Raw genomic sequence first — 18,959 nt, 5'->3', positions numbered from 1 at the left:
TTCCTAAGTGTTCTGAAAAAAATGTTCAAATTCAGAGATGAAAGATGCCTGTTGCAGAATAATGCAAAGAGCTTTGAAGCATTAAATGTTGATGGAAGCTACAGTGGAACGATTGCAGTATTAACTGAAACTCCCTGGCAGGCTGCCTTGGCAGGAAGGATTAAACCTTCTATTTGAAAAAAAGGCAAGTGTTCCCTTTGCTTATTCCTATATCTATATAAACATCAGTGACTGTGCAATGAATGGCCTCAGTCTTCCAATCCACACATTTTATTTCCAGTGTGATCGGTCACACAGAAGAGAGTGAAAACATTTTTTGAAAACTAACAAGAACTAACTTATTAGAAAGCTGCAGAATTCAGAGTGGAAAATGATGTGGCAACATTAAAATGGAAAACGGAAGAAACCAAAATATCATTTACTGCACAGGAAGTGCCTTTACTTGAAACATTGGCTTTTTTGTCTTTCAAATATTGCCTGTGTATGTTGCCAGTGTTTCTTTTTATCCCCAGAAATGATATTGATTACCTTTTAAATTAGGCAAAGCATAATTTTCAGATTGCAGAACGTACTGTGGGTCTATATGCCTTGCCTTGTTTCAGGCAACAGGTTGAATCAAATATACTCGGAGTGTTTCTGGACTGAGTCTGAGTTTAATGTATGGGTCCTTAGGATGGGGGAGAAGGGGGAGATAGGAAATGAAACTAGGCATCTGAAGAAAAATCTGATTGAATTTAATCTGCATTCAATACATTGTAACTTGCATTGCAGCACTTTCAGCATTGATTTGAAGCTGGGAGGGGATTGCTACAAGGATGACAGTCAAAGCTGGAAAATCAGCATGGGTGTGTTCTCAAGAATAAAAAAAGGACCTATGTTTCAACCAGTAGGTGACATTTTGACAGCTTTTGACCACAGTGTAAGAGAAGGAAGGGAAACCCAATATTGCGCACCCCCAATGGAAACTGCAGTAAATTAACCCTTTCCAGTTTGATTATCTATTAATGGTTTACATCATGAAATGTCATCAGAGTTGAAAATTATAACTGATTATTGATTAGAACTCAGCATATTGCTTGTTTCTATAAATTGCTATCAAGTTAACATGGTGATGTTCAATTCTTGTGGCTGTGGTTTAATGCTCGCTCACATACCATGTTTAATGAATACAAGCTCCAATGTGTGAAGTTTCATTTTTCCTAATGGATCGGGAAGCGTAGTGTAGAAATGTGTTGTTGGACAGAATCATGGGTTGATTCCAACCCCTACTAATTTCTCCATTATCTCTTAAACCCAGAAGCAGGAGAGGGGATGGAATTAGTTACCAACATTCCTGACCTTCAGCCAGAAGGTTCATTGTCACATCCTATTCCAAAGACCTGCGCACAAAAGTTGAGGCTGACACTTGAGTGTAGTGTTGATTGAGTGCACTCATGCAGATGTATCATTAAGTTGAGACATTTTGCTATCACTCAAATGACCATTAACAAGTTCATTTTGTAGAGGAGCTGGAGAGTTAGCCCAGTGTCCATGCTGACATTAATTCATCAATGCTGCTAAAAATTCAGGTTTCTGCCTATGATCACATTTCTGATAGTTCCTTCACCAGAAACCTACACATAGGATTTGAGTTGGCCCAGTGCACGAAGATCATTGGATTCAGAAAGAGAAGATTTTGACACATCAACCTGAAAGAATAACTTTATTTCTGAATTCCATCTGTTGGTACACACAATTGATGGAGATCCATATCTTGTCTTCTGGAAACATTTTAGAAATGGGCATTATGTTCCATCCATAGATCTCAGCTGCCCTTTAACAAACCAGTGAAGTCTTATTTTCTGAAACCCACTGCTGGAATGTTTGTAACTCTGGATAGAGTTCGAAGCTCATAGTACTATTCATTTTCTGTCCACCTCTCTTCCAAAATTCAAACATATTCCCAAAGTCCTGAGCCGCTGGTCCTCCGAAGGATGCCACGAACTCTCGGAGTGAAATCTGTCACAAATAAATAAAAGGGAATGCATCATTCATATTATTAGCGTAACATTGTCCTAATGGACAGGCAGTACTTTGCTTGTTCTATAATGTATCGCCACAATGTAATCCATTCACCTTGAATAGTATTACGTGTATGTGTGTGTGTGTATAGTTGTGTTAGATGTTTTAAACAGGAAACTGAAATATATTCGAGCTCTTGTTTCACAGCAATCTGATGAGCATTAGTTGAAAGGCCGAGAAATGAAATGGTATAAATGGTGAACTGGAAGGAGAGAGTATTGATGCTGCAATGTCAGGATTCACAAGTTTACAGGAGGGAACATTCAACAGAGGAGGTGATGTGATGAATCTAGCTTTAAATAGAGAGGGAATATATGAATGGCGGGAATGAGAAGATGGAATAACTGAAATTGTAAAGATCAAGACAACAGTTTGAATGCAGAGGGCCCATAATATCACTATTGAGGGGGAAGACCTGTCTATGATCATGCATCAAAGAATAAAGGGACGGATGCACTTCATAAGTTCTAGGAGCAGAATTAGGCCATTGGGCCAATCAAGTCTACTCTGCCATTCAAACATGGCTGATCTATTTTCCCTCTCAACCCCATTCTCCAGCCTTCACCCCATAACTCCTAACACCCTTACTAATCAAGAATCTATCAAATTGTGCCTTAAAAATATCCATTGACATGGCCTCCACAGCTGTCTGTAGCAATGCATTCCACAGATTCACCACTCTCTGACTAAAGAAATTGCTCCTCATCTCCTTCCTAAAGGTACATTCTTTTATCTGGTCCAAGACTCTCCCACTGGTGGAAACATCCTCTCCACATTCAATTAAGTGGAGTCGCCAACTCTGAGGAAGTAAGTAATTTAGTAGTTGTATTTTACAATGCTTTAAATTTTAATACTTCTAATTTTATTTTTAAATGTTTAATGTCATTCAAATAGTTTAGTAATGGTTTGGAATGACAGAAATGTGTAAAGATTGAAAGCCTTCGACAGAGTGAACCATCAGAAGCTGTCAGTGTAGTCAGGGTGGAGCTTGGCGAGCTGCATCCCACCTCACTTCATGCATGGAGGCTCAACTCGGGGCGGCACGGAGGCACAGCAGTTGCTGTCTAACAGCGATTGCACCACCGGAGACCCGGGTTCGATCCTGACTACAGATGCTGTCTGTACGGAGTTTGTACATTCTCCCTGTGACATGCGTGGGTTTTTTCCGAGATCTTCGGTTTCCTACCACACCCCAAAGACGTACAGATATGTAGGTAAATTGGCTTGGTAAAATGGAAAAATTGTAGTGTGTGTGTGTGAAGGGTAGCGTTAATACGCGGGGTCGCTGTTTCTGTCCTGTATCGGTGGGCCTGTTTCAATGATGTATCTCTAAACTAAATTAAACTCGATGGTCGTCTGCCCCCAGAGAAGGTCACTCTGGGCAGGTGAACGAGGGCAGGTGAACAAGTACCAAGTGCTGGCAGGGCGGGTCAGGCCTGATTTGGTTCACTGGCTGATGTCATATTGTCTGCCTCAGGTTTGCATGAAATTGGGATAAGGTTTGTCTGAACCTATTTCACATGGGGTCTTGGAATCACCGTGGAAGAAATTGTCTGCCTGGTTGAGATTTCCCGTGTAAAAGATCAGTGTGCCACACGCCTCAGCTGCTGCTCTCTCACCATGTTGTACAGGGTACAAGTAATCACAAGAAACGGAAATGCAGAAAATCGCAAATGTTGGAAATCTGAAATAAACAACAGAAAATGCTGCAAATGCTCAGCAGGTCAGGCAGCATCTGTGGAATAAGCTAAGTTAACGTTTCAGATCCAGACCCTGGACCCGAGGTGTCCATGCTTCTCTCCCCACAGACACTGCCTGCGTTTGAGTAACAATGTTACAGCATTATCTATTTGTCTTATAAAAATAATCACACTAAATGATCAGCTTCTCTTGATAAAGCCCTACCCGGGCATCTTGGAACTGCTTAGGGTACAGGTGACGGGTGAGGATCTGTGCGTATTCCTGTACTGTCAGCCTTCCCGCAGACAGGCTGCAGCTCTTTCCGATCCAGCGTTCCGGGCTCCTGAACAAGGCTGCCACAATCGGGCCAATCTGCCTGATGCTCACTCCGTCCATCGCAACCTCTCCCATTGGGATGGCTGAAAAGAACACACAATTGCATAGAAAACCTTGTATTTCCATCTGTAAGAATTCAACACCTGTTGGGCACCTTATAAAAGTCATGGCAATACTGATGTAAATTTGAGCATTGACTTTGGCGTTAAAACTTTTACTATTTTTGCCTGATATTTCTGAAAAAGTTAGCTGAATATTACTTAAATTAATCTTATTTTGATGGGATGTTCCAAACCACTGCTTCTAAATGTAGGGACATGGGAACCATATCTAGAGCTAATTGTCTCATTAGCAGCAAATGGTTGCAGGATAATTGTTAATCAGAACAGAACCTTTCTATCTGCCATCTACAGGCAGATGAGTTTCATGTGCAAGATGGCTTCTCTGGTGGTGTTGAGCTCCCTGAGTGCTGTCAGCTTCAGACTGCCTGCTGGCATGCCAGAGTCATCTCTCGTTATCTTGCTTGGCTGTGGCTGCCAGAGGCACAATGTTGCTTTCAATTAAATTGGTGCAAACTACATACAAATGCCCAACATTTCTATTCTCTTTGCAAATAGAATGCCGGCAAGCTGGAGGCCTAATTTACAGCACTTGTCAGATTATTCCTTGCCTTTAAAACCATGCATTTCAGCCTGGTGTAGCAACTGCCTGAACCTAGAGAGGGGGGGGGGGGAACACACACAGATCAGTTCATCACAGGATCGTCACTTCCTTCCATCCAGTCCATCTTCATCAAAAAGGTTGAAATTATTGTTAAGGATGCCTGCCACCCAGGCCATTTCCTTATCCCTCTTCTACCCTCTGAAAGAAGATACAGGAGTTTGAAAGCCCAGAAGTCCAAACTTAAAAACAGCTTCTTCCCCATTACTATCAGACTCCTGAACCAAGCACCATTCTCACTTCCCCATTGGAGGTGCTGTCATGCACTCTCATTCTTAGCGTATTGCACTTGGTCATATTGCACTATAACATTTACACTGCTGTTTTGCACTTGTTATATTTATCATTCCTATGTATTGTTTACTTTGTGAACTTCATGTGAACAAGGAATTTCATTGACCAAGGTGTAATTGACAATAAACTAATTTAATCTAATCCACGACAGAATGGAAAAGTCCCCCGCTCCAGGAAGCAGCTGGTACTCTGTTCTTGAACAATTTCTGTTTGGGCCTTTGGTGCCTGAGCCAAACCATCAGGCATTGAACAAGTGAGTGGCCCAGTCTGATTCCGAATCACATTGGGCTCTGGTTCATGTATTTGCATCATGATGTGTGGCTGTGTTTCATGTGTAAATCCCTGATCATCATCACAGTCCACATGATAAGTGCCACTTACTGGGCCGACTCTCTTGTTTTAAGTGGAGATTTTCATAAACTTCCTAACCCAAAAACTATTTCTGATGCTTATCTCCCGATCTTAAGCCCTCAGAGTGGATGCAAAGATCAGGCAAATGTGAAGTTTGGTGATTTCCCCCTGCTCTCTAATTATGTCCTCCATCTACCGTTTCAATGGGGAATCTCTCGGGTACCTCCTGTGGGTGGTTGGCTGAAATTTGGAAAAGCAAGCAAAACCAGATCCACCTCCTTGCTATCAGTAGCTCATTGCACTGGGCTACAACAGTCTATTAACAAGAGGTGTATTGTAAATGCTTTGGAAATATCTTTGCAGAACATAGAACAACAGGACAGCATATGAACAGGTGCTTTGGCCCACAATGTCAGTGCCGAACATGATGCTAAAGTGATCCCTATCCTTCCACACCATGCATATCCATGTCCTACCTACTACCTTCTTAATTGCTAATATTGCATCTGCTTCCAGCACCACCCCGAGGAAAAAGGTTCTCACTGTCTACCCTATCTGTGCCTCTCATAATTTTAGATACTATATCAGGTCTCCCTTCAATCTCTCACACTCCACAGATAACAGTCCAAGTTTATTCAACCTCTCCCTAACAGGCAGTATTGTGGCAAAGCTATTGTGCACCCTATTCAAAGCCTTCACATCCTGTAATGGGGTGAGTAGAACTGCAAACAATACGCCAAATACAGCCAGTGCCAGAGTTTTATAGAGCTGTAACATAACTTCCTGACTTTTATACTCACTGCCTCGACCGGTGAAAACAAGCATACCATACGCCTTTTTGACCACTCTGTCTACTGGTGTTGCCATTTTCAGGGAGATATGGAATTGGACCCCAAGATCGCTCTGTACATTAATGCTGTTGAGGGTCATGCCATTAATTGTATATTTTCCTCTTCCATTTCACATCACAAAGTGCAACATCTCACACTTGTTTGGATTAAACTACTATTTTTCCACCCATATCTGTAACTGATCTAAGCCCTGCTGTATCCTTTGCTGGCTTCCTCATTGTCTGAAACTCCCACCAATGTTGATGTCATCCTGTTCTCTAGTGCCTCACCTATGGCCACAGATGATTCTTTTAAGATCATATTAAATACAAAAAGGTTTATTGTATTAGTGATTCTCTAAAAGTGAATTGAATTCCTTACCAATTTGATAAATGTTGTTTACAGCTGGTTTTGGTTTGAATTTTGTCAGAAAATCTTCAAAGTAAAATGGAAGTATTATTTCCGTCTTGGGCAGATTGAGTTCGGTCATGTAGTCGTTGATGCAGGCTTTAGCATCCAGGTGGCGGGCTGGGAGGCTGTACTTCCTGTGAACATGATGAGCCCCAGTCAGTACAACGTGCCTGACATCGTGCCTTTTACACAAGTCCGCGATCCTGTATCCCTGCCGAATTTCATCCTATGAGAAAATACAAGAAGCTTTGGTAGGAAGTTCCGACTGTTTTAAATAGTAAGACTTGCAGTGGCATGTTACCTTTGCCTCCCTCAAAGGGCCGGTAGATAGGACAAGTTTAGTGGGATAAGGACCAAATGCAGGCAGGGGGGACTGGTGTAGATGGGACATGTTGGTCAGCGTGGGCAAGTTGGGCCGAAGGGCCCGTTTCCACACGGTATTAATCATACCGTGTGTCCCATCAGCTACACAGGAACAGCTCCGATGCAGACCTACCCAAATGAAAGCCGATTACAATTGCCAGATTGCAGTTAAAATTGCCAGAGTTGGCAATTAACTCAGTGCATTTATTGGCTTTGACAATATATGGCTCTGATAAACTGTCCTAAACTCAAAAACAACATAGGCGTTAAGTAGGATACATTGAAATGGCAAAACGGTTAGTTCACTTGTGACACGTGTGAAAGTCATTTATCTGAAGAGGCTAAAGCTCTGGTTTCCACGATAGTTTATTTGCTGAGTTACTGCAATGGATCAGTGATCATTCTGGATCAGTGATCATTCATTTCTTCCCCAAATCCCTATGCACAGTTTTATCCATAGGCTCTCTGTTTGAAGTTTCCAGGACGTTTGCCTTCACTGCCTGCATTGCGCTCTTTGCCCCTTCAGCAGAGATTGACTTTGAACTTTGTTCAAGGTTTCCTTTCCTATGCCACATACTAACTTTAAAATATCCAAATTAATACTTCTCAGTCTCTTAAATCAGGATTTCTCCAACCTTCCTCACCACCAGCCTGGGACACAGGAGATGGTCAGAGCACCCTGTACTGACTTCATGCCTTGATGGCCTCTCTCGTGTTGTGGTGATGCTCTCCACCGTACAGAAAGCTATTCAATTCTAATTGTTCCTCCCCCCTCCCTTTGTATATGGATTCATATCTTGTGTAGGAATGAACTACAGGTGCTTGTTTAAACCGAAGATAGACATAAATAGCTGGAGTAACTCAGCGGAACTCAGTAACTCATCTCTGGACTGAGATGTCTGTCTGTCCCGTCTATCTTTGGATTCATATCGTATCGTTAAAACTGCCCAGGCTGTCTGAAACGTAAAGCATCATTGAACAATGGAAGTTGCCTTGTGTTGAGATGTTTCACTGTGAGAGACAGTCTCACCGACCTGCAGAGGGTCGCCACTGTTGAAGTCGGTGTGAGTGATGGCAAAGCACCCATGCGCGTCGCTCAGAGCACAGTCCACACTGCCTGGGTCGTTCTCATCAGCCAGCAAGGCATGTGCTCCCGCAGACTGGAGAAGCTGGGTGCTCGGAGATGTTAACTCTTGCACGACCACCCGCACTGTGAAACCACCATCCTCCAGCAAGGCAGAGGCAACAGCATTCCCTAGCCTCCGGTCAGCACCAAAGACTGTCACTGTATCTGGCATTGTCTGGAAAGGAAAGATTCAACGGTTTAATTGGGGAAGTTTGATTCTTCATCAATATTAGAGTGCAGAGGTGATTCTGTGAGGCTAGTAAGGTGACTGGTGACTGAGCTTTCAACGGCCTGAGATGGGAGTGGGTTTGCTTTTTCACTGTTTTTTAGAAAGGAGATGAGGAATTTCTTTAGTCAGAGGGTGGTGAATCTGTGGAATTTATTGCCACAGAAGGCTGTGGAGGCCATCATTGGATATTTTTAAGGTGGAGATTGACAGATTCTTGATTAATACGGGTGTCTTGGGTTATGAGGAGAGAGCAGAAGAATGCGGTTGAGAGGGAGAGATAGATCAGCCATGATTGAATGGTGGAGTAGACTTGATGGGCAGAATGGCCTAATTCTGCTCCTATGAACATGAGAGTTGGAGTAAGTCAGCGGGTCAGACAGCACCCCTGGATAAGTGACGTTTTGGGTCGTGGCCCTTCTTCAGACAGTCCCCGTCCTATCCTTGGCACCAAAGATGCAGTGAAGTGGAATATCTGCGAGTTTGACCACCCCTCAGCTGGAAACACCGACCACATGAGTGAGTGAACGGAGCGAGTTTCAGTCAGTTTCACAACAATTTTCACACAAAGGGTGGTTGGTGTATGGAACAAGCTGCCAGTGGAGGCAGGGACTATCCCAACATTTAAGAAGCAACTAGACAGGTATATGGATAGGTACACAAAATTGCTGGGGAAACTCAGCGGGTGCAGCAGCATCTATGGAGCGAAGGAAATAGGCGACGTTTCGGGCCGAAACCCTTCTTCAGGTATATGGATAGGGCAGGTTTGGAGGGATATGGACCAAATGCTGGCAGGTGAGACTAGTGTAGCTGGGACATGTTGGCCGATGTGGGCAAGTCGGGCCGAAGGGCCTGTTTCCATGCTGTATCATTCTATGACTATAACACGGGCGTGAAAACGTTCCCCAGAGCTCACCGAATCTCAACACCGTCTGTCTTCCTCCTGTTCCTGCCCGTTTGCTGCTTCTGCAGCTGGCCCTCGCTGGGAGACGGCGACTGTTGTGGTTTACTCTTATTTGTTGCCGGGGAAACATGAAGGCAGCACAGTTACTGCGGGAGAGCAACCCTCCCCGGTCCGGCCTGTCTCCTCCTCACAAACACCTTGCAGAAGCTACCCGACCAGTCCACGCATTGGTTTGCAAGCGACAAAAACAAAATCAATAAACACTAAACAGCGGGAGGGCGTGAAGATTACAAGCGGCACAGGGTGTCAATACTCCTATCTCACCCATCCACATCTTTGCAATGGTTATATTTCCACCACCTCATCATCAGCTGGTCCTTGCCATGGTCGCTGAGTCAAGTGGCAAAGTCAGTGCACTGATTTCCTGTGTCACTGGTCCGGTCACAGCTGCAGCAAGTCATGCGGTTACATTGCATTTGTAACGTTTCAGTAGAGGAAACAGAAGCGGCGGCGTCTAGAACTGTGTAGTTTCTGGACAAGCCAGCGCAGGGCCTGGCCAGGGTTTTAGACCCGGGTCCAAGTGCTCCTGACGCTGAAGGAAAACCAGAGCACCCGGTGGTCACGGGAGGAACTGGTCTTGCGGTCATTCATTCAGCGCCGCCGCGGGGCTCCCGTGTGGAAGGGAGAGAGGGACTAGGAGTTGGCGGTTGGCATAAACTGGTTTGTGACTGGATCAAATGGCAACTCAAGTAGGATTAGAGGATGACGAAGATCAAGATGATAGGGCTTTTGGTGACTGAACGTCAGTGTCTAGTCGGAGATTAGGGAGGAATCAAGGAGAAGGAGGAATCAGGCAAAACGAGCTCAGCCAAAACAGCAAAAGGAGTTTTGAAGGGAACAGTTCAGAAGAGGATAGGAGAACGGTTCGGAAAAAGGTTGAAAGGAAGGAGGTTAAAATAATACTGAAATTTAGAAAGGAAGATGAGCATGTCAATTTAAGTCCGATAGCTTTATCCAGGGAGCTAAAGAAGAAGGTAGGAGAGGTGGAAACAGCTAAGATTTTGAGAGACGGGAACTTGTTAATAATATGTAAAACGGAGGAGCAGAAAAATAAGGCTCTGAAGATTGAAAGTGTTTGCAAGAAGATGGTTAGTGAAAGAAAGACTCTGGGTGAGAGTAGAGTGACAAGGGGAGTAATAACAGGTATTCCGGTAGATGAAGACCTGGAGAAACTCAAACGGAGTATTTTTGGTGGCCAGGTGAGTGTAGCTAAGAGATTGTTAAGGACAGTGGAGGGTAAGAGGGTAGAGAGCTTGTCTGTGCTTCTGGAGTTTCAGCAGACTGAACTACCAGAAAAAGTGAGAATCGGATGCATGATCTTTCCAGTGAGGCCTTATATCCCTCCACCGCTCCGATGTTATAAATGCCAGAGGTATGGACATATAGCAGCGGTGTGTAAGGGGAATCAGAGGTGTCCCAAGTGTGGAGGAGAGCATAGATTTGAAGAGTGCAGAGAAAATATGCAGGATAAATGCTGCAATTGCGGAGGACCGCACAGGGTAACGTATGGGGGATGTGAAGTCAGGAAGAGGGCTGTGGAGATTCAGCAAGTGAAAACAGTAAGTAACATAAGCTACTCAGAGGCAGTGAAGAAGGTGCAAGGACAAAGGGGAAGAGTAGATATTAATGGGAGAGAGAATCATCCGTTTTTGAGATCAGAGGAAAGTCAAGCAGTCAAAACTCACACAGAACTGACAGCTGATAAGCTAATTGTTTTCATTGCATATGTAATCAACTGTACTGATCAGGTTAAACACAAAACAGAAAAAATAAAAATCATTGTTAAGGGAGCAGAAAAGTTTTTGGGTTTAAAAGAAGTATCATGGGAGAGTATCAATAAAAAGCTTGAAGGAGATGGAAGGGAGGAAGGTTCTGGTGATAGGTCAAATTGATTATATTACAATGGAACGCAAGGAGCATAATAGCAAATGGACAAGAGTTTAAAGGATTCATTAAAGAGTTAAAGAAGAAACCAGAAGTCATATGTATTCAAGAAAGCTGGCTTAAGCCTTCATTAGACTTTGTCATCAAAGGTTATGATAGTATCCGTAGAGATAGGGGGGAGGGAAGTGGAGGGGGGTGTGTAATATTTATAAAGCAAGGAATACAGAATAGATTGTTGGTGAAAGGAACAGAATTAGAATGTTTAGTGGTGGAAATTTGGATAAGAGAAGGTAAGGTTAAAATTGTTAATTTTTATAATCCGTGTAAAAGGCTTTCATTGGAGTTGATGGATGAACTTGCTGGGTATTTAGGGGGGAAAGTTATATGTTGTGGTGATTTTAATGCTCATAGCACGTTGTGGGATGATTCTAATGATGAAAATGGGATGGTGATTGAGGATTTAATGGAGAAGAATAACCTTGTGTGTCTTAATGATGGAAGTGGGACACGAATCAACATCAGAACAGGGTCAGAATCAGCCATAGACCTCACACTAGTGTCAGACTCATTTGTTCATGGGAAATAATTCGAAGAACAACGGTAGGAAGTGACCACTACCCGATAGAAATAGTAGTAGGAGTGAGTTTAGAGGAGTATAATACAGAGAGAATACAAAAGTGGTCTTTTAGTGGTGCTGATTGGGAGAAGTTTAAGACTATTAGTGATCAAGAAATGGAAAAAATTGATATTTATGAAGATGTGGATAATTTAAATATTTCTGTTTGCGAAGCCATTTTAGAGGCAGCAACAAAGTCCATTAAGAGGAAAGGAGGTAAGCACAACAAAAAGAGTGTACCATGGTGGACTAAGGAATGTGACAAAGCAATTAAGTGTCGAAATAAAGCTTTTAAAATTTTGAAAATAAATCATAATTTTCAGAATCTTATTGAATACAAAAGGTTGCAAGCAAGTGTAAGAAGAGTAATAAAAAATGCAAAGAGGGAATTTTGGAGGACATTTTGTAACTCAGTGGGAAGGGAGACAAAAGTAGGTCAAGTTTGGGGAATGATAAGGAGAATGAAAGGAATTAAAAGTGAATACAAATATCCAATCCTAACTGACGGTGAAATTACAGCAGTGAAAGACGAAGAGAAAGCAGAGATGTTGGCAAAATCTTTTGCTAAAATTCACAGTTCAGACAATGTTAGTGAAGAAGGAAGAAAAGGAAAAGAAAATACCATAGCAGAGAATAGACAGTTAATACGACATGAGGAAGACACTAACGATGTTCTAAACAAACCATTCACAAAGACAGAATTCAACCGAGCTCTTAGAAAAACCAAGATGTCAGCACCAGGTAAAGATCAGATTTGTTACACCATGTTAAACCATCTCAGTGAAACATCCAAGGATTTTTTGTTAGAATTTTATAATAAAGTGTGGGAGGGTGGGAAATTACCGCAAAGGTGGAAGGAGGCAGTAGTAATCCCAATAGGAAAGTCAGGTAAAGATCTGACAAACCCAGGGAATTATAGGCCTATTGCATTAACATCCAACATATGTAAAGTAATGGAAAAAATGGTAAATGAAAGGTTAACATATTATGTAGAAAATAAAGGATATTTATCCAATTACCAGAGTGGTTTTAGGAAGGGGAGAAACACCATGGATCCAGCTATATGTTTAGAACATGAAATTAGGAGAGCACAAATTAACAGAGAAAGTGTAGTAGCTGTATTTTTTGATATTGAGAAAGAATATGATATGATGTGGGGAGAAGGGTTATTAGTGAAACTAGGTAAATTGGGGATTAAAGGTCGTATATTTAAATGGATTAAGGATTTTTTATTTGGGAGGTCAATACAAGTACGAGTTGGAAATCAATACTCAGGAACATTAGATATTGTAAATGGAACACCTCAAGGGAGCATAATAAGTCCATAGTAAGTCCTTTACTATTTTTAGTAATGATAAATGATGTGTATGATGAAATTGTAAATGAAATGGGAGTTTCACTGTTTGCGGATGATGGGGCAATCTGGAAAAGGGGGAGAAATGTGAAGTTTATTGTGCAGAAACTACAGAGGGCTATAATAAAGGTACAAGAGTGGTCTTATAAATGGGGATTCAAATTTTCTGTGGAAAAGACAAAGATAATGTTTTTTACTAGGAAGGAAATTGGTAGTGAGGTTAAACTAAAATTATATAACCAGGAATTGGAGAGAGTAAAATACTATAAATTTTTAGGTTTATGGTTTGATGAGAGGATTACATGGATGGTTCATATTCAGAAAGTAGTGGACAAATGTAAGAAGATACTTAATGTAATGAGATGTTTAGTTGGATGTGATTGGGGGGCAGATAGAACAGCTTTGAAGGCTATATACAATGGGTTAATTAGGTCTGTGTTAGATTATGGTTGTGTGGTGTATGGGTCCGCATCAAGTACTTCTCTTAAGAAAATAGACAACATTCAATATCAGGCATTGAGAATATGTACAGGTGCAATAAAAACAACTCCAACAGCAGCATTACAGGTTGAAATGGGGGAGATGCCTCTAGAGATGAGAAGGATACAGCTTTCATTAAATTAATGGATTAACCTACAGGGCCACAGTCAAGAACACCCAGCACAAGTTACTGTCAAACCATGCTGGGAAAAGGAGAGAAGGGAAACAAAAAGTTTTGGATGGACAGTGACCCAGAGAGCAGTACAAATCGGTATAGCACAAGTAAATGTGGTTCCAACAGTTCCATTACCTTCAATTCCACCTTGGATACTTCCAGATGCAACAGTAGACTTTACAACATTAGAACAGGAAAACAAGGATAAACAACATAGGTATAATTCAGTCATCATACAGGAATACATTGACAGATACTACAATTTTGTCCAAATTTATACAGATGCATCAAAAGATTCAGTAGATAAAGTAGGAGTAGCATTTATTGTACCAGAATTTCACATCAAAGTAGGGAAGAGGATCAATAATGAGGTCTCAGTATACACAGGTGAAATGATTGCAATATTGTTAGCGGTACAGTGGGTCGAGGATACTAGGCCTTTAAGGACAGTTATTTGTTCAGGTTCAGGTTTAGCAATAAAGAGTTTACAGCACAGCCATTCAGACAGTAGACCAGACATTTTGATTGAAATACAACAAACACTATTCAGAATTCAAATGATGGGGCTTACAGTCATATTTTTATGGGTACCAGCACACATTGGCATTAGAGGAAACGAAATGGCAGATAAGGTAGCAAAAGAGGTAGCAAAAAGAAGTAAAATTGATTTAAGTATTAACATAGGTAAAACTGAAATCAAAGACATTATTAAGCAAAGACTGAAGGAAAGATGGCAAAAGCAATGGGATGAAGAGCGGAAAGGACGGTGGTTCTACAGAGTCCAGAGGAAAGTGGGAGAAATGAGATGTGCAGGAAAAAACAGAAAAGAGGAGACAGTAATCTCAAGAATTAGATTTGGACACACTGGTCTGAACAGTACACTTTTTATAATAGGCAAGCATAATACAGGTAGATGTGAATACCGTGGGCAAGAAGAGACAATAGAGCATGTCATTGTACACTGTGAGAGGTATGAGGAGGAGAGAGAACGGATGAGTGAGCAGTTCAGAAAAGAAAGAATACAATTTGATTTGGTAGATATTTTGCAAGGAAGTTCATATAAGTGCTATCAAATCCTGTTGCATTTTCTTAGGGTAACCAATTTGTTCGGAAGGATATAGGTTATTAGTATATGTAATGGTGTTGTTTGATCCACACTCCATGCCAGTTGGTGGCGGTAATGCACCAAAAAAGTTGTTTGCCAACCGCCAAAAAAAAAAACATAGAAGAAGAAGAAGTAGAAGTGGAAGCCAGCGCAGGACAAGACACATCGCTGCCCTCGCTCCCTCACCCACAGCCCAGCATGTCTTTGACCGACACCATCAAGCTGTGGGACGAAGCGATTACAGCGGCAGACCAGCGGCAATGGACAACGGCGCTGGACACGTTCGCTGCCATCCGGGAGCCCAGCTCCAAAATCTGCTTCAACGTCGGCTCTCTGCGCCTCTCACTCGGCCAGCTGAACGAGGCGGAGAAGGTAAGCGGGTGGCGACTCTCTGAAGGATACCCCAGAGCGATGTTACCGCTTCATCCATCCCAAGCGACGTTAAAAGCAAACCAAAGTGTTGCAATTGTAACCAAACGTTGTGGACCTCAGCAGAAGTTTGGAAATAGATATCCTTGGAGAATGCTTAATTTATTTAAAAAATTGGGGAAATGTTGGGGTCTGTGCGACTGGGGAAGGGCGTGGTTGGTGCATAGTGTAATGGGTGCAAGCGATTTAATTGAAAGGGGAAACGAAACTGCTTCAGACGCAGATATAAATTTGATTCCAAATATACCAGAAACAAACTAGCAACGTTACAACATTTTGAGATTTAAAAAAATCAAGTCTGCAATTTATCCTATCAGATAAAGCATAAAAATAAGTTTAATTTGACACCTAATTCACTTTCATATCTTCAGTATTAAAAAAGTTATAGCCATTTTCATACTTTGAAATTAGCATCTTGTTCCCTATTGCTTTTCCATTGACAACACAAAAGCTGTGATCGAGGACAGTCAAAAGTCAATAACTTTCTTAAAAATTAAGAGAACTGAATGAAATTTTCAGTTATTATAGATTGAAGAATTCTGAAACAAATATGAAACAATCTTACTTGGATGACCTGAAATTAAAGCATATAATTAGTTAGTTACCTAATTGTCTAATTACAAAATTCAATTACTAGATTTAAACATCTATCCATTTAATCTATCTTTAAATAGCCTAAACATCTAACTTTAAATAGCCTAAGTGTCCAAATAACATTCACGCAAGAAATCACAATATAACATGATTTTTAAATCTCATTGTCATGAATTTATAGGCCAAATGGAAGGAATTTAATGTTTAATTCCCGTAAATTAATGGGCATTTAAATCATCTTGCGAGTAGGTTTTTGTGGAACGCGATCGATTGGAACGTTGCGGTTGCGGTGAATTTGAACCCCATATGGGCAGGAAAAACACTGCCGGTTCGTATGGGGCCGAAATTGCATTTTTGCCAATTAAATTTGGATTAAAGTCATCCTAAGAAGCAAGTTTACATGTAAAATAAATGGCTTACATTATGTTTTGTCCCCTACGTGAGATCCGTCCCGTTGTAGGCGTTGAGGGCGTTAGAAGTAGCTTTTTTAATTTTACTCCAGCGATTAAATTGTCCCGCGATTTAAAAAAAAAAACTTCCGAGAACAAAAGTCCGAACGATTTTTCTGCATCAGCTTAGCAGCCCGAGGAAATCCATCTTGGACAGGCAGAAGAAAATGGCACTTTAATCCAGCCCCCCCCCCCCCCCCACCTCAAAGGCGCCAAAGTCGCGCACACGGCCAGTGGCAGAACTGCAGCGCCACTGAAGATAAGTATTGTAACATCGCTAAATAAACCTGGTGCAATGGGGCAGGTCAGTTTTATTTTCAAATTAAAATTAATAAAAACAAAGTCTACCACAACATGCATGAAGCATTGAAACATGGCAAGTTTGAATTTACAAGTGAAGTGTCCAAGTTCACGATTCATTTGGCAATTACCATCTTGCTAGAGGAAGAGGCCTAATTACCCCTCTCACTCCTGTCTCAACTATCGCCCTGATCCCACACTGGATATTAACAGGAAACCATCATCTCAAATCATAATTTGAGGACATAGGTTTAAGGTGAAGGGGAAAAGATTTATTAGAAATCTGAATGTCATCTTTTTCACACAAAAGGCGGTGGGTGTATGGAACAAGCTGCCAGAGGAGGTAGTCGAGGCTGGGACTATCCCAACATTTAAGAAACAGTTAGACAGGAACATGGATAGGACAAGTTTGGAGGGATATGGACCAAACACGGATAGGTGGGATTAGTGTAGCTGGGACATATTGGCCGGTGTGGGCAAGTTGGGCTGAAGGGCCTGTTTCCACACTATCACTCTATGACTATAATGTACAAATATCAGCCACATAACGTGCTTTACCAAATTGGTCTGATATGCACCTCTCCTTGTTTTGACAACTCCACCCTCTGTCCATCGAGTTACATGGTCAGAGATTTTAATCACTTCAGAACTGTTATTTATAACTATAATCTAACTCGGCAAGTTTTATTTTTCAATACTAGCAATTGTTTCCCACATATAATATTTTAAAGCTTTTGTTGCACAGAATGTGGCCATTTCTACCCTTTTGTCTCTAGATGGTAAATCACATTTTCAGCTACGCTGTGAAAATGTTTTAATGAAAGTATAAGAAATGGCACCAGGCAGTGTTGGCAGAAGTTAATTGTGATTTAATAGAATGGATAATATGGGACTCAATAACGGCAATTAAAAACTGCACCTTGATGTAGAGATGAGGTATTGTAGGATTTTTTGAAGGGAAAGAAAGATTAAATGGTACTTCTTACTCTCCAGGAGTTCGATAAGAGTATCAGCAGGGATGAGCATTTGGCAGTGGCTTTCTTTCAACGAGGAATAACTTTATATAAAAATGAAAAGTAAGTTACTTTCCTATATCTTTTTGGTGTCAGCCCAGTGAAATCATTGGACACACAATGTATTCTGTCGTAGCAGGAGCAGGCTGATTGGGGAAAAGTTATCAATTCAGTTTATCGATCACTTTTTAAAAGGTGTGTAAATGTAAGAATTATTAGCGATGCCAAGCACTGCTTTTATTTTATATTTTTTGGCACTTTGTGCAGTGTGTGTTTGCTGAGGGTTATTGATGGAAGTCAGAAGTCACATGTGATGTGTAGGAAGGAACTGCAGATACTGGTTTATACCAAAGATAGACACACAGTGCTGGAGTAACTCAGAGAGTCAGGCAGCATCTCTGGTGAACAAGGATGGGTGACGTTACGGGTCGGAAACCTTCTTCAGACTAAAAGTAGAGGGGAGGGAACTGGAGGTAGGAAAAGGATGGCATAAATCGGGGCCGGCAACAGATGACCAAGGGAGGGTGGAGCCCATAATGGCCCATTGTTGGCTGAGGAAGAAGTGATAATAAAGGGGTACAGGGATGCAAACAGTGGAACTAGTAAGATGACTAGGATTCAGTTGGGGGGGGGGGGGGGGGGGGGGGGGGGGGGGGAGGGAATGCAGGGATTACTTGAAATGAGAGAAATCAACGTTCATACCACTAGGCTGTAATATGAGGTGCTGTCCCTCCAATTTGTCTGTGACATCATTCTGACAGTTGAGGAGGCCCACGACAGAAATGTCAGAATGGGAAGGGGCGTTAAATTGTTTGGCAAACCAGGAGATTGCATTGGCCAAGGCTGACTGAGTGTAAGTGTTCTGCGAAATGATCGCCCAGTCTGCGCTTGGTCTTGACGATATATTGACGCCCACTCCGAAAATAACGGATACCGTAGATGAGGTTGCAGGAGGTGCAAGTGAACCTCTGCCTCATCTGAAAGGACCCTCGGGGTCTTTGGACAGAGTCGAGGGAGGAGGTATAGGGGACAGGTGTTGCATCTCCTATGGTTGAAGGGGAAGGTACTTGGGTAGGGAGTGGTCTGGTGGGAAGGGACAAGTTAACCAGGGAGTTGTGAAGGGAATGTTCTCTGCAAAAAGCAGAAAGGGGTGGAGATGGGAAGATGTGACTAGTGGTGGGGTCCCGTTGGAGGTGGC

The 18,959-nt window shown here is 42.0% G+C and overlaps 2 protein-coding genes across 2 annotated transcripts in view; one reads left to right on the top strand and one right to left on the bottom strand.

Moving 5' to 3' along the window:
* Positions 1-1,689: 1,689 nt before the first annotated feature.
* Positions 1,690-15,232, bottom strand: LOC116977616 (nmrA-like family domain-containing protein 1). Its single transcript, XM_033028202.1, has 6 exons — positions 15,134-15,232; positions 9,315-9,854; positions 8,081-8,347; positions 6,654-6,909; positions 3,967-4,160; positions 1,690-1,998 (listed from the first exon to the last, which is right to left on the bottom strand). The coding sequence occupies exons 3-6, from the start codon at positions 8,342-8,344 to the stop codon at positions 1,816-1,818; spliced, it is 897 nt and encodes a 298-aa protein (XP_032884093.1). The 5' UTR covers positions 8,345-8,347; positions 9,315-9,854; positions 15,134-15,232; the 3' UTR covers positions 1,690-1,815.
* The window catches only part of ncf2 (neutrophil cytosolic factor 2), a 30,443-nt gene continuing 26,581 nt past the window's right edge, over positions 15,098-18,959 (top strand). The window contains exons 1-2 of the mRNA XM_033028201.1: positions 15,098-15,348; positions 17,742-17,824. Coding sequence (XP_032884092.1) covers positions 15,175-15,348; positions 17,742-17,824 — 257 coding nt within the window. The 5' untranslated portion in view covers positions 15,098-15,174. The remainder of the gene's footprint in view (positions 15,349-17,741; positions 17,825-18,959) is intronic.

The sequence above is a fragment of the Amblyraja radiata genome, chromosome 10 (assembly GCF_010909765.2).
Source record: "Amblyraja radiata isolate CabotCenter1 chromosome 10, sAmbRad1.1.pri, whole genome shotgun sequence".
Taxonomy (NCBI): Eukaryota; Metazoa; Chordata; class Chondrichthyes; order Rajiformes; family Rajidae; genus Amblyraja; species Amblyraja radiata.
Note: the sequence above shows the minus strand (reverse complement) of the source record. Positions and strands in the feature narration are given on the sequence as shown.

What these genes read in the sequence shown, in the direction of transcription:
- LOC116977616 (XM_033028202.1), bottom strand. Translation starts at nt 8,344, where the DNA reads ATGCCAGATACAGTGACAGTCTTTGGTGCTGACCGGAGGCTAGGGAAT. An exon ending in AAACAACATTTATCAAATTG is followed by an intron (nt 4,161 to 6,653) that starts GTAAGGAATTCA and finishes TGTTCTTTTCAG; the next exon opens with CCATCCCAATGGGAGAGGTT. An exon ending in AGCAGTTCCAAGATGCCCGG is followed by an intron (nt 1,999 to 3,966) that starts GTAGGGCTTTAT and finishes TATTTGTGACAG; the next exon opens with ATTTCACTCCGAGAGTTCGT.